This window comes from Cygnus olor, chromosome 1, assembly GCF_009769625.2.
Source record: "Cygnus olor isolate bCygOlo1 chromosome 1, bCygOlo1.pri.v2, whole genome shotgun sequence".
Classification (NCBI taxonomy): Eukaryota; Metazoa; Chordata; class Aves; order Anseriformes; family Anatidae; genus Cygnus; species Cygnus olor.
In genome coordinates, this window is record NC_049169.1 from 118,611,749 (window position 1) to 118,631,035 (window position 19,287).

The following is a 19,287-nucleotide window of genomic DNA, read 5'->3' on the forward strand; positions in this document are numbered from 1 at the left end:
TAAATCTGTTTAAATCAAACCGTTACAGTTCAGAAGATTGCGAACACATACTAACAAGGGGTACACTAGTACCCAATTGCTGTATTAGCCCTCTATCTTGAAAACAGGATTTAGCCTTCCCACACTTTAACTGACCTAAGGGCTTGTACAATTACATTAACAGTTTTACTACCAATTATTTATGAACAAGGATATATGCCCTCATGCTTATTTCTATCCTAAAACTACCCTTCATTTTCTGTATACTCAATATTTAATAATCATTATGTCTCTTCAACTGCCCTTTGTGTGATCTAAACTCATGCAGCCCATAACTAGGTAGCCCAGTCTCACTGATCATTTAAGTAATCAAGTGAATATTCAAAAATTTACAAACGAAAGCATTTGCTGTTAAACAACTTCCAGAACAGTTGTTATTGTAAGCCTTATTAATAGCTCCCTGCTCAGGAAAAGAATTGTAGTGAGTTAAAAAAAAAAAGTGATGAGAAACAACTGTACTGAATTTAGAGAATAACAATATATATTTCCACTGTATTTTAAAACATCAAATCATAATTATTAGATTTTTCATAATTCAGACTTTGCTCAACTTTGGGGTTTCCTGAAGACTTACCAGCCATAACGTTGGATCATAGAATAAAGTTAAATCATAGAATAAAATAGTTTTAGCTGAAGCAGACCTACAAAGACCGAGTCCAACTGTCAGAGTATTTGGGGGCTGACCCAAAGTTAAAACATATCATTAAGGGCCTTATCCAAATGCCTCAAACACGGACAGGCATGCGGCATCAACCACCTCACTAGGCAGCAGGTTCCAACATTTGACCACTTTCACAGTAAGAAAGCTTTTCCTAATGTCTAGTCTGAACCTCCCCTGATGTACCTTTGCCCCATTCCCATGCAACCTGTCACTTAGATACCAAGGAGAAAAGACGAGCACCTCCCTCTCCATTTCCTCTAATCACGACATTGTGGAGAGCAACGAGGTTACCCCCATAACCTCCTTTTCGCCAAGCTTATCAAACCCAGTGTCCTTAGCCTCTCCTCACAGGACATGCCTTCCAGCCCTTTTACCAGTTTTGTTGTCCTCCCCTGGACACAGTCAAGTACCTCAACATTTAAGTTGTTTAAGTTGTTGAGCCCAGAACTACACAGAACACTCCAGGTGGGGCTGCACCTACACAGAGTGACCAGCATCATCCAGTAATGGTCCAGTATTTTCCTTAGACCTCCTCTTGATATTAACATACTTTTAAAAAGCTTTGCTTGTTTATGAAACATCACTGGATAGCTTTAACTCTAGTTGAGCTTTGGTCTTTGTGTTTTCTTCTGTAAATGCAAACTGCAGCTCTGTAATCTTCCTGTGTGACCTTAGAGAGATCATATGTTTTCTTTCACTGCTTGAGTTCCAAAAGGAATTCCCTGTTCAGCCAAGCTGGTCTCCCACCTGGCTTACTTGACTTATGATACACCGGAGTTGCTTGCTCCTGTGCTTTTATAAGGTGGTTCTTGAAAAGTAATCAGCTCTTGTGGACCCTTAAGCCCTTAAAAGCAGATTCCCAGGGGATGCTGTTCTTTAAGACTTTGCATACATAGGTATTTGACCTCCTTTACTGACCACATTTGAGAAGACAATTCTCAGACACGGAATCCTGAAAAAGACCACCACTTGGTTTCCGATTTTTCTTCAGCTTTGTCTAATACCAATCATAAGAAGCACAAGTCTTCCTCTTCTCAGTATATGACATAGAATAAGCTCCTTCCTGCTCAGAAGCAGACTAGCAGCTTAATTCTTTACCTGTGCAGCCCAAATGTTGTCAAGATCCTGCAAAGTGAGGGCTTTCTCTTTGATGACAAAACGAAGAATCTTCTCTAATTTCTCTACATACTGAGGTTGATGAAGACTATCTCTCAACACAATTGATAAAATATTATTCTGCTGGATCCATTCCTGAATATAAAAAGAAAGTAGTGCCATCTCAAATTACTGAAGTGCTATCAATAATATTTAAGCAAATAAAAAAAATAAATCAGACTGTTAAGGATTGTTTTTATATACAATATTCTAATTGGGAGAAGCCAGAAAGATTGAGAACAAGAGGAAGGTATTTTGTCTTTACTTTCCTCTTTTAAAAATATCAGTGTTTTAAATAATCCAATGTGCCAGTCATTGTGATACCTTAAGGAAAATATTTTTTCCTGGCATATTAAAATCATGAACTCTAAGCATAAAAAAAGTTCAGACAAACTCAAACAAAAAGCCGGTGAGAAGAACAGTTAAGTCTTCTATTCAAGGAAAGAAACTTTTCCAATTCAAAATCATTAAATACCAAAACCATTTTAAGAAACTTCTAGTTTTACTGGTATGCCCTACAGTATAGGGCACAAGAAGGGCATAAGCAAAGACTGATGTGTAAAAAGGTTAGATTATTTATGTATTTCCACTTGCATTTTTTTAATGCTTCTAATTGAATTACAGGCAAATATTCAAGCAGTATTTAAGTAGATACAATTTTTTTCAGTGGTGTCATTGACTGAAAATAGCTTCATACACTTATTTTTTTGTTCCAACTGAAACAAAGCAGTGTTCACTTTGAGCATCACAAAAGAAAAACATACACAGCAAACTGTCCAATGCAATGTCCGTGATTACAGACTTAAAATGTTCAATCTAGTCTTGCAAAATACATAAACCTAGATATTTTCATTTAAAAACAGAGGTCTTGTCTGAGATGCCAAACTATAAAGAGTGCATAAGAAAAGAGAGCTATTTCTCCCTACTGCTTGAAAAGGTCAAACTTAGCAACAATTTCATTTTGCCAGCAGTCCTTCTGCAGATTATAAACCATTAGCTAGTTACAATGCTGAGGCAGAATAGTGCAAAAACAACAAAAATAAGTTCTGCAAAGATCAAGAGAAAAGAGCAAAATTGCTTTAACTTTATATATGCACATGTTATTTGTTAGCCACACATGCTTTCAAGCGTAGAACAGTATCCAAAGTTTGTGAACGTTAAATAAAAATCACAAAATGTGATGTCTAGAACTTTCTGTACCGAAGAATACAGATGAACATTTTACTTTTCTACACACTTCTGCTTCTGAAAGGTGGAAAGCAGTGTAATCATTCGGAATTCTCATTAGAAGAAAATAATTTGAAGTATAAAAAGTGGACTACACCCTCATTTAAATGAACATTCGATTTTTAGGTACACTGTCACTTATGTTTCAAATAAATAACACCTGTTTCATCTATTTTTTTTCCTTTTTAAACCCTATATAAAAAACGTGCTATTTGAGGATCCCTTTTTAGAGCATGTTTTTAGCAGCACTGAAAATATTTCTTAATGGAAGCTTTGAAACAAATACAGCAATTTTTCACTGAAAGATTACTATTAAAATGACATTACTATGATGTGATACCTACTGTTTACAACATTACATATGAAAACGAGTACTGTGCAGGATCCATTGTATATAGCTCCTTCTACAATTTAAGTGATAAGAAGGAAGACAACCTATTGAATGAATTATGATGAAGAGGAGAACTTACTGCCATTCTTTCAGCTGTAAGCCATTCTTCCTCTTCAGGATTACCATGCCGATGGGTATAATATGACACACTGGTTATTACTTTGTTAACTTCATTTAGTGCGTTCATTTTACCATTGAAAGAAGAAATTTGTAACAACCTGTAAGAGAAATTAAATGTAAGAAGTGTGAAATAAATATCGATGGATCGTATCATATTAGGAATAGCATCTTACCTAAGTATCATTTTTAACCTAAATATTTCTAAGTTTTTTACAGTTTCTTCTTGTCCTGGAACTCTTGAAGCTAAGTTCTTTAGAGATTTGATTATCATTGACAGAGCATCGTTTTTGGCTTCATTCTTTGCTTCTTTTTTCAGTTCATCATCTGTTAAATTTTCTAAAAATTGTGGAACCATTTCTATAATTGGAAGGAAATATTTCTTCACTGTATGTAATGTTAGAAATTCATAACATTGTCCAAATGGCCTAAAGAGAAAGAAAAAAGTGAACAAAGTGTCATAATCCATAGCTGTGTAATACTAAGACAGTAAGGAGCAATTTATCCTAGAAATTTAAGTCTATTTACAAGCACATGAAACATCGAAGTTAAAGGCAACTAGTTAAGTAGTGTGGCAATGGGAGTGCTTCAACAAAAGACTAAGTTTCATACTAACTCCATATTCTATTAAACATATTTGGAAAACTTGAACTACGTAAAATATTCTTTAAAAACTTACTTAATGAGAGCTGCAATTATCTGAACATTCAATGCTGATCCACTCATGAAGCGATCATGCAAGATCTGAAATCCATTTAATGTGCCAAACTTGTTGATAAGATCTACTAGCCAACCCTGAAATATAAAAATCAGTTATTATCTGACTTTTACAAATAATGATCTAGAAGTACTTTTAAGTACCTATTGGTAACAAAATTACTTAAAAAAACTATTTACAGAATAAACTGTTAGAAGGTAACAATTATCAGGGAATGAGCCTATATAGTTTAAATATTCAGTTTTACGGAAATGCCTAGAAATAGACAACTCCTTTTCCCATTATCATGGCAAACAGATACTGTATGTTAGATATTCAAGGAAATTTATCAAATAGATAAGTATTTAAATGCCTGTACTTCAGGCTTGGCTGCTAAATTTCTACAGAAAACAGGATGATTCTGATACTCTTTTCTGGTCCTGGATGTGATAATGCTGCATAAAAATGCAGCAAGAACACAAAATAACATTCTTACAAACAAGTATAGCAATGCAAGGAAGTCCAAGGACACAGAGTTCTTTATCTTCTGTTCTCACATATCAATAGCTACCAGTTCTACTAAAAAGAAAAAAAAAAGAAGAAAAAAATTTAATTCATGTATCTCCTGAGTTTATACCAATACCAGTGGGCAAACAACGCTGAAAAATTCAGACCTGAGAACTGAAACAAATTACCAATCTGAACTGCCAGTTGGAAAAAAAAAATTCCCTAGTTCCCATCTTCTGGAACTGTAAGAAAAGGGAGGGCAAATTCCTATGTTATCACATAATCCCCTCCTTAAAATGTGTCACCAACAAAATCTCATTGAATGAGAAGTTAAATCCATCACCTGGCAAATACAAGCAAGCACATTAACACAGTAGGAATAGCATTCCAATAGAGTTGTGCCAGTTTACCACAGAAACCCAACTCAGTTTCATTGTGGACCAAAGACTGAAAGAGTCAGAAGAGCAAGCATGTATTAAATCATGATTGATCGAAGAGTGAAAAGCAGCAAAACATTTTATAGATATACAAAAATCAAGTACAACCACCCCCCAAAACAATTCTCTATTGCTACTGGGTAGCTAGGTAACAGCAGGTAATAAAATAAGCGTTTCAATATTCAGGTCTGAAAAAGCTGATAACCTTTGGTGATCGTGGGTCAGGAGGACGGGCATAAAGTTCATCTTCAGCAAGCTGTACTCCTGCAGGAACTGTTTCAGAGGGACGTGTACCATTGTATAGATGGAATTTGCAGTGAGGATTTAAGGCCATGGCAAGAAGTTCAAGAAGGGGAAACCAGTCCTGGGACAGCTTGGCCACGCAGAGTTCAACTAGTCGATGAGTGTTGTTAATAATACATCTCTATTAAGAAAAAAACAAACAAACAATATGGCAGGTGACTACTCCAACACGAACTATAAACTCTGAACCATTTGCACCTAGCATGCAGAGTTGCATAAGAGTTTTACAATGCTGTACTTACAACTTTGTACTTCCTCCAATAAAGGGTTTAAACAAACTTATATCTGTTTGCAGCTAAAAAAAAAATTTGGGAAAAAGACCCAAATATTTTTGATTATTTGAAACACAATTCAACACGGAACTATTGACTTTTCCTTCTTTCACCCGTCTCTCTCACAGATTTCAATTTGCTTATCAAGATCTTTACAGTTTCTCATTTGGCACGTGCCCAGCTGTCCAAGACGCAGCTTTTAATATTCAAGTAGCTGCTACAAACATTCAGAATTTAGAAGGTTGATGAAAGTTTTTATTAAAAAACGAAGTTTTCATACCACGCACATAAAAATAAGCAGGTCTCTATACATCTGACCAAAGATAGTCTCGCGAACAAGAACTGCCCTATTGAACATTCAAAGTTCAGTTCCTGTCCATTATCATCTCGTGTTTTATTTCCTTCCAAAAACACCAGAGGAACTACGATGAAATAATGATGAAAGAAGGGTGATTTTTCCTCCCAAGAGCCACGTATATGAGAATGTTTCCATTTCCCTCTTGTGATGATTTCTGACATTCAGTCTCTAAAGTCTCCTCAGTCACAAATGCAGTCTCCATTCTCATTTAAATTACTACGTTTTTCAGAAAAAACTTAAAACAAAGAAAACCACTTACATGGATTTCAAACTTCCAGCCACTCACTGCCTCATCAGTAAGGATTTTTGTGAAAGATATTGTTAACCCATCTCGAAAAAATCGCTGGCATGCTTCACTTTTGACATCAAGGCCTATTTTAAAAGAAAAAAAAAAAAAGAAAACCAGCCACAACTATTACATATGTAATTTCATTAGTTGTTACACAAACTTTTAAATACTGAAAGTAGTGACTTAGACATCAAAGGTTTGGTGTTCAAAGTTCCAGAGTTATTTTTTAAAGAGATACTTTGTATGAAGCCAAACGTATGTCAGATTGAATGGACAAAATAAATGGTGGGTTAATGTTCTAGTAAAGACACCTGAACAACTGCACTCCTCTAGCTTATTTTTCAATTATTTTGAAAACATGATAGGTTTTTTGCCATGCTTGTAAAACTGAAGGTATAGTAGCAAAAATAAGTATAGTCTTTATTTTTCACTCTTCGAGTATACCTGCATTTCACACAACTACAAAATGGTTGAGGTGGGAAGGGAGCTCTGGAGGTCACCAGTCCTGCCCCCTCCAATTCATTAATGAGACCTCCTGACAGTCAGTTCCCTGGCTTTTGAAGGACTTATTTGGTTTATCAAATTGAATTTCTCATAGTCACAAAAAACTGTACAATAGAGGTTCCTTTCAAAAGTGATCACATAACATATGTCCTCCGTGGTATTATTACACGCCATAAAGACTTTCCAAACCCTCACAACAAGGCTTGGCAGTCTATATGTTTACAATGGGTGCAGCTCTCAAGCAGCTTCAGTAAAGCAAGAATCTTTGGAAAGCCACTGTTACACTTTGAGAACTATACCAGCATTCCCTCTTTTAACACTACCAGAGGTACATGATATATACTGTGTAGCCAAGTATCAAAAACTCTACCTTAGCTTCCCATCTAGCTCAGTCTGGGTGCCTAACATCTGCACATTATAAAGTAAAGGCTACAAAGCACAATAACAAAATGACAAAAGAACAGGAGAGACGGACACTGCCTAAAACTTCTGCATTGGTAGTAAACAAAGGACTTTAAGTTATCTCCCCAAGAGTGTCAAGATGTATGTAGGCTGAAGTTGTCAAAGAACAGGACAAGAGAAGGCATCTAAACCCACTCAGCTTGACCTAGAGGAAATGCTCCTTTCAAATTTAACAATGAACTTAGTTCTCAAATACAAATTTAAAGCATGCCCTCAAGTGATTTTAATGTTCCTCCGAGTACCAGTATATTGCACTAAAATCTCTAAAACTTCCAAGTACTGCTGGCACCACCTCTTCCCACAACGGTGGGCCAGCTTCAGTCAGCAAGACTTCTCAAATGAAGTGTAGGAACACCAAAACAGATTACGTTTCAAAACGTATTGTCCTTTCTGTGTTTCACTTAACTTGGGAAGAAAGGAAAGATGGAGAACCTTAAAAGGTACCCGTATAACTAACTTCTAGATATATAATGACCTTCTACCTTCTCCCACAATGCTCTGTATTTCTGAAAGGACATATGCTACTCGTGGAAGGAGCCAAGACTGGGTATCTACAAAGACAGGAGAATCATCAAAAGCAGGGTACAGGAAGACAGCAGGGTGGGAGAGGAAGCAGCAGCAATCCAAAGGCAGTGAGAAGAGAAGCAGCAGTTATATTAGCCACCTGGTATCTACTGCTTGAATCAGATTCAGTATCAGTAACTCTTAGGTAAGACCACAAGCAGCCCTTTTTCGCTCATTTTCCAAATTCTAAGGGCAGGGAATGATGAGGAAGGCACGACAGAATTGCATGCATGCAGCTCTGAGCTGTGTATTCAGAGAAGGGTTGCGGAAATGGATTATGCAATGAGAAAAAAAGTAAACATGAATTAAAAAGGCGATGTGCAACATACAGTAAATGCAAGCTGCCATTAGGGGGATTGGAAAAGGTGGAGCGCCAAAGCCCCAAGCAGAATCACCCAGCTCCTCTCTAGGACACTGGATTTCATAACTTTGCAGCTGGAACCCCAAAACCTGAGCTGGCTCCATGCCTTCTTACGGCACTGGGCCTGTGAAGCGCCCCCCTAAACCTGAAGCCTCGGGCAGTACAGCACAGAAACTTTTCAGTGGTTTGGCAAGGGCTGGCTCAGACACTGCAGAACAGAAGGTGACCTGGAGCTGATAAGCCTTGAGGAACACACACTTGCCCACGGACGCAGTAGTTACACATGGCACTCGGATTCTGGCACTTCCAAGAACTCTTAATTACCTGAAGTATTTAAGTTCTTCTATACCCAGATACCACATTGACCTTGCTGTAATTCATTTCACTGAATTAGTTCTATCCCAACAGACGTAGCTAAGAAATTTCTGAACATGAAGCAACAAAAATCTGCTGTCCTTGCTTTAAGAAAGATGGCTGAAAATATACAGTTCAAGAAAACGCAGAAAATAATTTCAGTAATTAACTCAAGGGTAGTCCCACAGAAATGCAAATGGACATCCAGAAATAGATGATCTTTAGAAAAAGCTTTTTTTTTTTTCCTTCATAGGTTCTAGGGCCTGCCCCTCTACTCTTTCACCCTCTGTAAGCCTTTGCAATTCATCAAAGCCAAAGATTTGGGATAAATATTGAAGGCTTAAGTTATGTGGTGAAATCTCATTTCAGTTTCAATAAGCTACAAATTGTTAAGTTGCATTGCACCTTGCTTGTGTGTGTTGTACAGAGAAGTTTTGGCAGCATGTTAAAAACCGAATGTAAACATTACGAAGAACAAAATCCACAACAAAGACAGCAGTAGAGAGTCAATGAGATTTTAAAAGAAAGAATGAAGAATATTCTAGCCTACAAAAAAACTAACCAGAACGATTTTTTCCCTTATAAATTTATAGCATCCAAATCATTATGACATTTATTTCTGGAGCAAGGCCCATTATTCAAAACACTTTGCAAGTATTCCAGAATTATGTGAAAATAAACATCAGTCTTGCTGTTCAATGCTGTTTTTCAAATAGAAACTCCAGACTATCACTTGATAGTCTTATGGTTTGCTTAATGAAAAATAATCCATTGATGTCTACACATAAAAAGATAATCTTCCATAAATAAACGCATCTGCCAGGAATAATGCAAGTCACAGTCTAGACAGGATTCATACTACTCTGTCAAATTTGCTCCTCGCACTTGAACATAACAATGATGAAATTTTATTATTAATAAATACTTTCAACTCTGATAAGTTCCTTTCATTTTAGTTCCTGAAACAATTTAAAGAGGATGCAAACATCACACTAAAGACAGGGTCACAATGAAAGAAATTACTCCAGAGTCACTCCAGAAAGTCAATGCCGATGGCCACTGGCAACATCAGGAATAAAAGCTACTTAAGAACTCTAACCACCAGAAAAAGGTGCTTGATTAAAAAAATAAAATCAGTGGGCTCTAATGAGTTACAGATCACAATAAAAATGTGTGTAGTTTAGCAGCTGGTTAATTTTCAATTTCTGCTTTCAGTTCTTGTCTTTTGAAACAGAACTCAGGTTAAAAAAAAAAGTTCACAGATAGGTAGGAAGATGTCCAATTTCTGATCTGAGATAGCAGAACACATTTTCAAGTTAAGAAATTTACATAATAATCACTTTTATTACTTCTGGAAACAGACAGTGTCAGCCAAGTTCTGAACTAGAAAAGCAGTGTCTGTTACAGCAAGTGAGCAACCTACCATATGCCTTGAGAACTGAAACTTGTTTTAAAAAGAAAGTGCCATCTTCGCCACTGTATAACTTCAAGTATCAGGGGAAAAATAAAATCTATGATGTAACTAACACTATAACAGTTAAAGAGCAACTATTACTAACAGCCTTCATGGAATGACCACACAAAGGAATTTAGAGGGCAAGAAGAACAATAGTTACACAGCAATGCAGAAGCACTTTTCAAAATTGGACACTGACTTAATAAAATACTGCATAAAGTATATGCTTAGATTTCCACTGTTTTTCACAGCTTCAAGAGGAAAGAAACAGATGACCGGGAACTTTCAGCTATGTATGATGCTTTTGTGAAGTACAATGATGTTAAGAGTAGCCAAGAATCTCATTCTGCTCATATTACTTCATTGCATTGCACTGACATGTTTTTATGTTTTTTTGTTGTTGTTGTTTTGTTTTAATGACTTAACAGCTCGCAATACATACATCTCCCCTCTCATAAATGACAAGCAAAAAAAATTGTAAGGCACTGGTAAAGGGTGCATTTTCTTTCTGTAAGTTGCCATTTCTTTTGTTCCTGAACAGGTGTGATCTCTTAAAAATTCTACACTCTCCTTGAAATTCCTGCCAGATCTCACTACATGCATTGAAAGCCAATTCCAAATGCAACTTCAGCTGATAAATCAGTGTTAGCAACAGTGTATAATTAACCTATTTTCGATCACCTGGGTGCAGCCTATCTTTTGTTTCTCCAGAGAGAACTCCAAAGCAAAAAAAGACATAGAAAATAAATCAGGATAACCAAGAATTTCATGACCACAGCCAGCTTTTTATTCTTGAAACTGCCTAAGAATAACCTTTATCATCATAGAAATGAAGTCATCCTGGTCTAGCTATGTCACAGTAAGGAACAAGCACTTTGTATGTCACTATATTTAAAACACGACTGGCTGGTAAGTATAGATACCCGAGAAAAGTATTTTTATCTGACTTGAGGTATTACACAACCACTGGAGCTACAAATATTGTCCAGAACAAGAGTCCAAAACAACCTTCCAGAAACACAACTTTCCACAACATGGGTCAAATTTGTCAGTTTAGCAAATATATACACAATCCTGACAGGGAACCATCCTAATTCCAAGTAAGTTAGCTACAGCAAGCAGTATGGTAGAATTACTACTAAGTCATGCTGTTTAATATTCTAACTTTTCCTCTAATATTCTCAAAAGCATGTATATGTCAAAGTTGAACAAAAATGCATGGCAAGATGTTTGGAAAGCTAGATAAGAAACTTGGTTTTGGAAACAACAAAAAAAAAATCTTTGGAGTTTTAGTATCTGTTATGAAGACCAAACCCAGCAGGTCTGATATCTAACCGAATACAGAAAACAGGTAGGACAGGAATGACAAGATTTTTATTGCTGTGAGCTTCTTCAACCTCACTACTCATACTGCATGAAGTACCTAATTTCTACCTACACTGATGTCTTTTTTTTTTTTTTTTAAAGTTTCTGATTTATGAGGGTTCTGCATACCACTCACACCAGGGCTGTAATGGTAATAATTAAGAACTTTTAAGCCTCCACCAGGAGCTCAAAAGAACTCTCACAAGCAAAGATTTTGAGTGGTCCAATAATCATTCATTGTTTTTTCAGCTTACCTTTTTTACTCAGGTCAATAGCAGCTTCTAGAAGAACTTCTAATTCCCCTTTCGGCAATACAGGAACAACCCATCGAGGCCTATATTCAAAAGCAAAATAAAACAAACCCACATAATTCAATTGTTCGTCTTAAAAATCAGGAATCCTCAATCCTTTGTAAAGCTTGTAATATAGGGCAAAAATAAGCATTTTTAAAAGCCCTGATGAAGACTCCACTTTTCAAAAAAATATTGAGCCTCTCTTTACAGCTCTAATCCAATACAATAAGGATATTCAAGAAATCCAGTTAAACAAAAACGCACAAATCCTACTACTTGTGCAACTATCTTGACAGCAGAAATCTGCACACACTGGAAAAAAAAAAAGCATGGAGTATGAAAGTACCTGTTGATCATGTCATCCAACTTTGCCAGGTCTGTGTGTGGAAATGCAGGCTCCTCATCTTCAAGCTGGGGTGGAGCATCTCCTTGTCCCTGCTCATCAGGCGGGGTAGCTGGGGAGTTCTCATTGGAAGAATCAGGTGAAGATGTCTAAAATTGATGTAGAAAACACTTAAGTACTGTCTGTACTTCTGTGCCACCTATTTTGCCTTTTTACTTCACGTTATGTTTCAAAGAATCACTTGAACTATATGCCTATTATCATGCAGCGTAATACAATAATTTGATTCTAGCTCTATTAACAAAAAATAATAGAAAGCATACAGCATGTTTATTATTTTATCTTAACAGTTTAAGAATTTATGTATTTTCCCTGAGAGGAATTTTTTTTTGAGACTTACTTTCAGTCACCTATCTAGAAGATGAGAACAGACTACATGGATGCTCTGTTTTTACATATCTTCTGAAGAAAATATGAATAATTTAGGTAGGAAACCTTCAGCAACAGCACAGAAGGATCATGAAAACATTTTCTGAAAACGTTTAAAATGAATACTACTGCAGCTGACTAATAACCAACCTCCAAGCACACAATTAGTTAAGCCCATTTTGATGGGCTGTGCAAACTACAATGTATTTTGTAGATGCACATTTATTTGTGCACAGAAACGGTATGGATTGTCAATAAATTGAAAATAAAGGTTCAGATCAGAAGAGCAAGATCAGAAGACAAATGAGGACCAAAAAGACCAAAACCTCAAGATTTTTTTTTTTAAACATGTTATACTGGATTTGGCTGGCATGGAGTTAATTTTCTTCACAGCAGACCATATGGTGCTGGGTTTTGGATGTGTGACCACAACAGTATTGATAACACATCTATGTTTTAGATACTGCTGAACACTGCTTATAGCGTCAAGGCCTTCTCCATTTTCACTCTGTCCCCACAGTGGGTAGCTTATGAGTGAACAAGAGGCTGGGAGGGGACACAGCTGGGACAGCTGACCCGAAGTGACCAAAGAGATATTCCATACCATATAGCGTCACATTTGGCAATAAGACCGAGGGCAGTTTTCCCCCCAGGGGAGCAACAGGCTGGGGACTAGCAGGGCATCTGTTGACTGGTGGTGTGTGACGGCTTTTGCATCACTTCCTGCTCCTCCACCCCTTCACTTATTAAAACTGTCTTCATCACAACCTGCAAATTTTCTCACTTTCCCCTTGCAATTCTCTCTCCCATTCCACTTAGATGGAGAGAGCAAGCAACTGGGTTGCTATTAAACAAACGTCACCTTCATACTGCATTAAATGAAAAGATGTGGCTTTTCTTTTAACCAGGTTTGGTCACAATGTTTAAATGCATCTTTTTTTTTTTCCCTGACAAAAAAAAAAAAAAAGAATCATTACATTATCATGTAGCTTACCTGAAAGTTTTTAGTTTTCTTTTGAAAGCAGGATACCATGTTCAAAAAAAACTCCAACACTATGTGGTTCAGGTAGTTAAGTACAATGAACACAGACTTAGATGATGCTGATAATAAAGAGATACCTATGCCCATAAGCTCTTTTATCCAAAAAGTGCTTTTGCAGAACTGAAGTCACAGAGTAGCTTTACCAGTCTGTGGCAGACACAACAACAATGCGGTTCTGAGCAATCTTCCAATATAATTCCAAGAACACTTATTTTTCAAAATAAATACGCTTGAAAAAGCTATGCCACTGCCTGAAAAGGGAGCACTTTTGCATGCTCCCTAACAGTACCTAATGTGCCAATAGCACTGCCTTCATCCCTGAAATTTCTTTTGTACTTCCATAAAGAAAAAAAGAATAGCTAATTTAACTAGACATCTCTAGGACTATACAAACTCACAGTTCAAATAAGTCATAAATGCCATTTGTAAAGAAACGACTCCTTTATTGCTAGATAACTTAATAGTTAGTAACATACCTGATTCTGCTGGAGGGGAGGCTGGGACTGTCCATCAGGAGCCTGGCCCTGGCTATCATTGCCTCCTACCGGAGAGCCACGAGTCGTGGCTGTCATACTCGACACAGGGCAGATCTTTGCAATTTTGTCTGCTTAAGTAGTTGTTGTGAGAGAAGAAATTATAGTCCACTTAGTAAAGTTGAAGTACCAGCATATGCTTGCCTTAAAAAGCTCCAACTCAAGAACATGCCATCTTGCAGAGACCATTGCATAACCTGAAAAAAAAAGAAAGACAATATGCTATATTGCTACATGCACGAAAGAAATATACTGCTATAAAGGATCTTTTATTTTAGACTTAGTATTTCTTTTTACTGAGTACAACTGACATCAAAAGGTAACAATTGAAATATTTAACATGATTTTAACACTCTAAGCAAAAATTATACTGATAATTACTGTTACACCACTGAGAAACTGACACACATCCAAACACATGCAGCTGTTTACTCTGACACAATCGTGCTTAAACTGCTACAGTAGATTTTCAATTTGAATTCAAGGTGCTGATCTAGGCCCACAAAGAAGTGTACCTCATGACCTGATTAAGAGCATAAACCAGCACATTTGTCATCTTTTCCGATATTCTCTTCCCGACAGTGTCCAACTGCAGATGTCTGAGGGGAGTTAGGGAAGATTGTTTCTACCTCAGTTAAGACTAACAGAGAGTCTGCAACCAAACTTCTGTAAGCACGCCAGTATTCATTCTGGGCATTTAACCTGTATTCCCTTGTTCCAGCTCCAGCACTCGCCTATGGAAACCTGGATCTGTTGACTTTTCAAGCCCACTACAAAGCTCATCTCACCCCCACCAAGTATTTTAGGAGATTATATGAAAATGGGGACATCAGATTTACTTACTGATGTTGTAATAATGATATACCAACATTCAATAATTGCTACATATTTAAACTTCATTGTTTATCATTTGAGTAAAAAAGTTTTATTTTATACCTATTATTTTATTTTAGACTCAGTATTTATTTTACTCTACAGTAATTTAACAAAAATAAAAGTACTAAGTTACACAAACAATTACACACTCTATCACAGGGCACTATATAACCATGTTATCTTCCAGACCAACTCAGACTTCCAAGTGCTACAGAAACTAACAAGAGTACTCGAAGTTAAAAAAAAAAAAAAAAAAAAAAAAAAAAAAAAAGGTAGGGTGGTAGAAAGAATTCTGTAAGTTTTTGGTAAGAGTGATTTGGTGCTGCTAAGCTCCTGATTCACAGCATCACAGGATGTGTGAGGCTGGCAGGGACCCCTGGAGGCCACCTGCTCCAAGCCCTGCCCAAGCAGGGCCACCCAGAGCAGGCTGCCCAGGGCCGTGCCCAGGCGGCTTTTGGAGATCCCCAAGGAGGAGACCCCGCAGCTCTCTGGGCAGCCTGCGCCAGGGCTCCTCACCCGCACAGCACAGAAGGGCTGCCCGGTGCTCAGAGGGAGCCTCCTGGGCTCCACTTTGTGCCCACTGCTTCTTGTCCTGGCACTGGGCACCACTGAAAAGAGCCTGGCTCTTTGCAACCTCCCTTCAGGTATTGAAGCTTGGTTGCAGATATTCAGAAAAGAGCTTCAACATGAGCCAGCAGTGTGCCCTGGCAAGTCAAGAGGGCAAACCAAGTTTTGGGGTGCACTAAACACAGCATAGGCAGCTGGTCAACAGAGGCCAGGAATAGAGATTCTCCATCTCTAGTGTTGGTGTGGCCTCACTTCGAATATTACGTGCAGTTCTGGGCTCCACTATAATAAAAAGGCTGTTAAGGTCCTTGACAGCATCCAAAGGAGAGCAGCAAAGTTGTTAAAAGGCTGGAAGGCATGTCCTGCGAAGAGAGGCTGAGAACACTTGGGTTGTCCAGTCTGGAGAAGAGGAGGCCAAAAGAGACCTCATTGCTCTCTGCAACCTCCTGAGGAGGGAAAGTGAACAGAAGAGAGGCACCGGTCTCTTCTCACGGTAACCAACAAGAGGACGTGGAGGAATGGCACAAAGCTCCACCAGGGGACGTTCAGAGTGGACATCAGTAAAGATTTCTTTACTGTGAGGGTGGTCAAACATTGCAACAGGCTGCCTGGTGAGGTGGTTGATGCCCCATGCCTGTCCACATTTGAGGCATTTGGATGAGGCCCTTGACGGTAAGTTTTAACTCTGGGTCAGCCCTGAAGCGGTCAGCCAGTTGGACTTGAAAATCTTGGTAGGTCTCTTCCAACTGAACTATTCTATTCTATTCAGGTTAACAAGTTAAAGTTTCTGCTGTAACACTATGCATATTAATAATTGCTTCATTACAGCATCTCATGCCAATTCTTTTTCAATGCTGTTGCTGTCTTTCTCTAAGACACTTTAAAATCCTTTCCTAAATTGTGCCAATTTGCAAGGCCGGTTACAAATACAGTGCAAATTTGGATCATATATAATACTCCTCCTCTACCCAGCCCCCGATCTTATTATCACCAACAAATTTAGAAAACTCTAGTATTGCCACTAAACTAATGCTTGCATCTGAACAAAACTGTGTCCTTGGAATACAGTCAATTGTAATCCATCCCCACCCTTCAGGGCTTACATTTACAGAATTTACTAAGCCTGCTAAAATCTAGAGCAAAAGGCATTACCAACTCAAGTTTTCTTCAGGATGAAACTGACTTTTAAAATGCAACTTTAAAAACTAACTTGCTTTAATTGGTGTTCTTTTTTTAAGTGCCCTCCTCCGAGTATTTTTCTTCCGATGAAGTTTAGAAAGATTGCTAGGTAGAAAATATCAGCATGACCAAGTTTCCAACCACGTGAATACACGTTGTACCACAGTTCAGTGCACTCAGTTCCCCTGCATTACCTGACTGAGGCTTCCAAGTGTCTGCATAAACCAATGAAATCAAACTTCTGCCAACTTACACTGTATTTTTCAACAGCCCTAAGCCAACTCTATGACCACAATAAACACCTCTCTCCTTCCTCAACAGGTCTGGTCTGCAATTTGGCCACACAAAACTTGTGCTGGCACACTCACTGAGGTAGCAAAGAGGCCGGGAGGAAAGGGTGGAATCCTGGTCTAGGCTGCCCCTAAACTGCAGAGGGAAGTGACCTCTGACACCTGGGATTCCCCTACAACTTGCGTGACATGCGAGCTGCTTCTGTCTCATCTCCTTCTGATTCTAATTCTTTTGCTCAACTCATCCTCAAGGGAACCACTGCAGAGTACGAGAAGAAACAAACACTGATTATTTTTCAGTTTCTGTAATTACCTGAACTGGCACACTGCAAAACCACAGAATACTCACCCTAGTGCTAAGCCAGGACAAAACTGCAGCTCTCCCGTTACACTGACCTTACAGCCAGCATGGATTTACACTCAGATTTTGCCTCTGTGCTTTGTTGAAAAGTCTGGGCAAAGCATTCTTGTAAATTCATTTCTGCCCAAGGCACGTGATGTAATTTAACCAGGAGACAGAAGAAAACGAGTACTACATTGACCAACAGTCTTGCAAATTCACAGATTAAAACAAGATCTGTGTAGTAAAAATACCCAGAATTCTGTAGACACTAGTAAATACAGAACATTTACAAAAATGACTTTCTGATGTGTCCTCTTCCTTCTATTTAGTGACTTCAGACACTAATCATGATAGTTTATGCATACTACTGATATTATATTCCCATTCTTTACAGAAGCGTATTTCAGGATCCTCAGAGAAGTTCACCTGGTTTGGCCATGTCAGAATACTTAAGACAAGGACAACTGTGAGGGTTGTCCACTTCCCTCTCCTCTTCCCCCCAATATTTTCTAGATGTACTCAGAGATACAAAAGTAACTTCAAGCTCTGCAGCAGCTAACTTAAACCCCTGCACCTCCGATAAACAGTCTGATTGCTTCTTACAGTATCCGTGCATTTTAAATTTCAAAGATATCCTTGTTGAGGTATTTTCCTTCTAATTACAAAAGAAAACATGTTTTTGTAAGCACAAATCATTATCAATTTAGGTATTTTAAACAGTAGTAGAAGGGAGTCATTCACTGGCTGTTTTTAGCCACCAATTTAGCCATTTATGATGTAGAGAAAGCATCGAACTGCACACCCTCACAGAACACAGTACTGCTTTAATCTCTGCATTGTTTTATTAATTACAATTCCGTAGAACCGATTAACTGTGAAATTCTGAATTCCAATCATTTCTTTAATTCAGATTATTCAATTTCAAATGTTAAAGAGTTAAAACTCACCAAGGCATATAGTTTGGCTCAGCCCGAGATTAACCTTTACACCTAGTTATAATTAACCTGTCCATATTCACATGTAAACTGATGCAGTGGCATCCCATTTTGAGCACACACGTAGCCCAACAGAAACAATTCTAACTGCCTGTATTCAGCTGAATCCTGTGGAGACTTTGTGTTAGTTTTTTTCTCATTTCTACTACATTTGATCTAGGATTCAACATACTAAGCAGTGGTTAAAAAAATTACCATCCTCATCCAAAGGCTTTGAGAATGGATGTCTTGATACAGTGTCAGGATGGAGACAGACACCTATTAACTGCCACACTAACTAGCGCATTGTTAATTAAGCAATGTGTGAGGCTGTGAAGACTCAGTCAAATAAACCCCGTTGACATTCCGTTTGGATTGCCAGCTAAGCAAATCCTGATTTGCCGTGCTTCTTCCTGTTTCTTTACGTCATGCTGAGCCGCCATAACATTCCAGGTGAAGTTCTGCTTCTGCTGGCTCCCTGCCACGTTAGTCACACTGGGAAAAGACGACCACAGCTTTGACTCCACACTGCAGCTTTGACTCCACACGCTGCCCATGTGGCCACTGCAGGCACTGCTCTGCCTGCACTGGGGCCTCTGTGCCGAGGTGTGAGAAGCAGCTCAGTGTGGTGGCACACCTACGCCGTGGCTGCTTGCTCCCTCAAACGTCACTGAAATGCCCCAAAACAGAGAGCCCTCCTCCCAGGTGAGCTGCCTGTACTCTTGAATCCCAGAAAAAAGCAAGTACGTGCGGACAGATGACTGCAGCAGACCTCAAAATACAGTTCATCATTCATGTGCGTTACCAAAGCCCTACCTTTTATTTAAATGGATCTGATTAGCTGTATGAGCGAGAATATGTGCCCCAGTACTAAACCCACTGGATGTGTGGTAACAATG

At 38.2% G+C, this 19,287-nt stretch overlaps 1 protein-coding gene across 2 annotated transcripts in view; it reads right to left on the bottom strand.

Moving 5' to 3' along the window:
* Positions 1-19,287, bottom strand: part of USP9X (ubiquitin specific peptidase 9 X-linked) — a 102,477-nt gene that overhangs the window by 61,911 nt on the left and 21,279 nt on the right. For both annotated transcript variants that reach the window (XM_040530497.1, XM_040530487.1), the window contains exons 2-10: positions 14,103-14,356; positions 12,159-12,304; positions 11,774-11,853; positions 6,424-6,536; positions 5,437-5,655; positions 4,270-4,385; positions 3,767-4,018; positions 3,553-3,691; positions 1,799-1,951 (exon numbers count right to left, since the gene is read on the bottom strand). In XM_040530497.1, the coding sequence (XP_040386431.1) occupies positions 1,799-1,951; positions 3,553-3,691; positions 3,767-4,018; positions 4,270-4,385; positions 5,437-5,655; positions 6,424-6,536; positions 11,774-11,853; positions 12,159-12,304; positions 14,103-14,198 (1,314 nt within the window). In that variant the 5' untranslated portion in view covers positions 14,199-14,356. The remainder of the gene's footprint in view (positions 1-1,798; positions 1,952-3,552; positions 3,692-3,766; positions 4,019-4,269; positions 4,386-5,436; positions 5,656-6,423; positions 6,537-11,773; positions 11,854-12,158; positions 12,305-14,102; positions 14,357-19,287) is intronic.